Source organism: Acanthamoeba castellanii, assembly GCF_000313135.1.
Source record: "Acanthamoeba castellanii str. Neff unplaced genomic scaffold scf7180000084739, whole genome shotgun sequence".
NCBI classification, from domain to species: Eukaryota; Discosea; order Longamoebia; family Acanthamoebidae; genus Acanthamoeba; species Acanthamoeba castellanii.
In genome coordinates, this window is record NW_004457677.1 from 72387 (window position 1) to 73400 (window position 1014).

General features: G+C 61.9%; 1 protein-coding gene across 1 annotated transcript in view; it reads right to left on the reverse strand.

Moving 5' to 3' along the window:
• Positions 1-199: 199 nt before the first annotated feature.
• The window catches only part of ACA1_170210 (uncharacterized protein), a gene marked incomplete at both ends in the record, with an annotated part of 1223 nt that continues 408 nt past the window's right edge, over positions 200-1014 (reverse strand). Inside the window, 3 exons of the mRNA XM_004353926.1 lie at positions 200-461; positions 551-633; positions 710-980. Coding sequence (XP_004353978.1) covers positions 200-461; positions 551-633; positions 710-980 — 616 coding nt within the window. The remainder of the gene's footprint in view (positions 462-550; positions 634-709; positions 981-1014) is intronic.

A 1014-nucleotide genomic window follows, 5' to 3' on the forward strand; every position in this document is an offset into this window, starting at 1 on the left:
CGCCGCGGGGCCGAGGACCAGACCGGAGACAACGACGGCGAGTCCACCGTCATGAGCTCCATCAAGAAGCGCAAGGGCAAGCCCGCCAACAAGAAGCGCAAGTTCTGATCTGCACGTACTCTCTCTTTCACAATAACAATAACAAGCTTTACAAACAACAACAACAACAACGACTGCCCATCGAGAAGGCGGTCGAGCGCTAAGAAGATGGTGATGGTGGTTGTGGGTGGTGGACCTGGTCGAGGCAGTGCTCGACGAGCCGGGTGAGGGCCGCGAAGGGGTCGTAGTCCCACTGGTCGAGATCCTCCCCGCCGCCGCCGCCGTGCCCGAAGGTGCGGAAGAAGTCGAGCAGCTCGCCCAGCGTGTTCATCTGCGCCACGGCCTCGTGCGCCCGGTTGTAGACCTCGTCCGACTCGATCACGATGTGGTACGACACGCACTGTCGCGACGTCGGCCAATGCCTGTGTGTCGTGTGTCATTCGCGAGCCACACGCGCGTCAGCCGTCCACCAACAGCTGTTGGGCTGTAGAGAGTGGAGAAAGGTCTAGACCTGGACACGAGGAAGAAGCTGTGCCAAGGCCGGTTCTCGCTGAGCCGTATCTGCGCGTTGAGCGGCGAGAAGCTCTGCCAGTGCTGTGTGGTGTTTGTTGGGCCGACGTGTGAGCCAGCAAAAAAGGGAGCAAGTGGGGTAGTGACTACTTCAGCGTACGATGATGACGGCTCGTCGCTCCATCCGGTTGAACGGGAGGCCGTTGAACTTGGAGTCCTGCATGTTCATGTGGGTCTCCTCGACGCCCGACGCCCCGAACAGCCCGACGTCCACGTCCGTCTCCACTTCGAGCTCGGGCGTGAAGTGGACGTCGGGCAGGGTCCAGGCGTGGGTGATGACGTTGATCTCGCGCCGCGAGTCGCACATGAAGTGCTGGCACTCCTTCATACGCGGGATCGGGTGCACCATCACGTAGAGCGACGACGACGCGCTGGCGAACCAGGGCGCGGCCGGGCCGGTTGAGC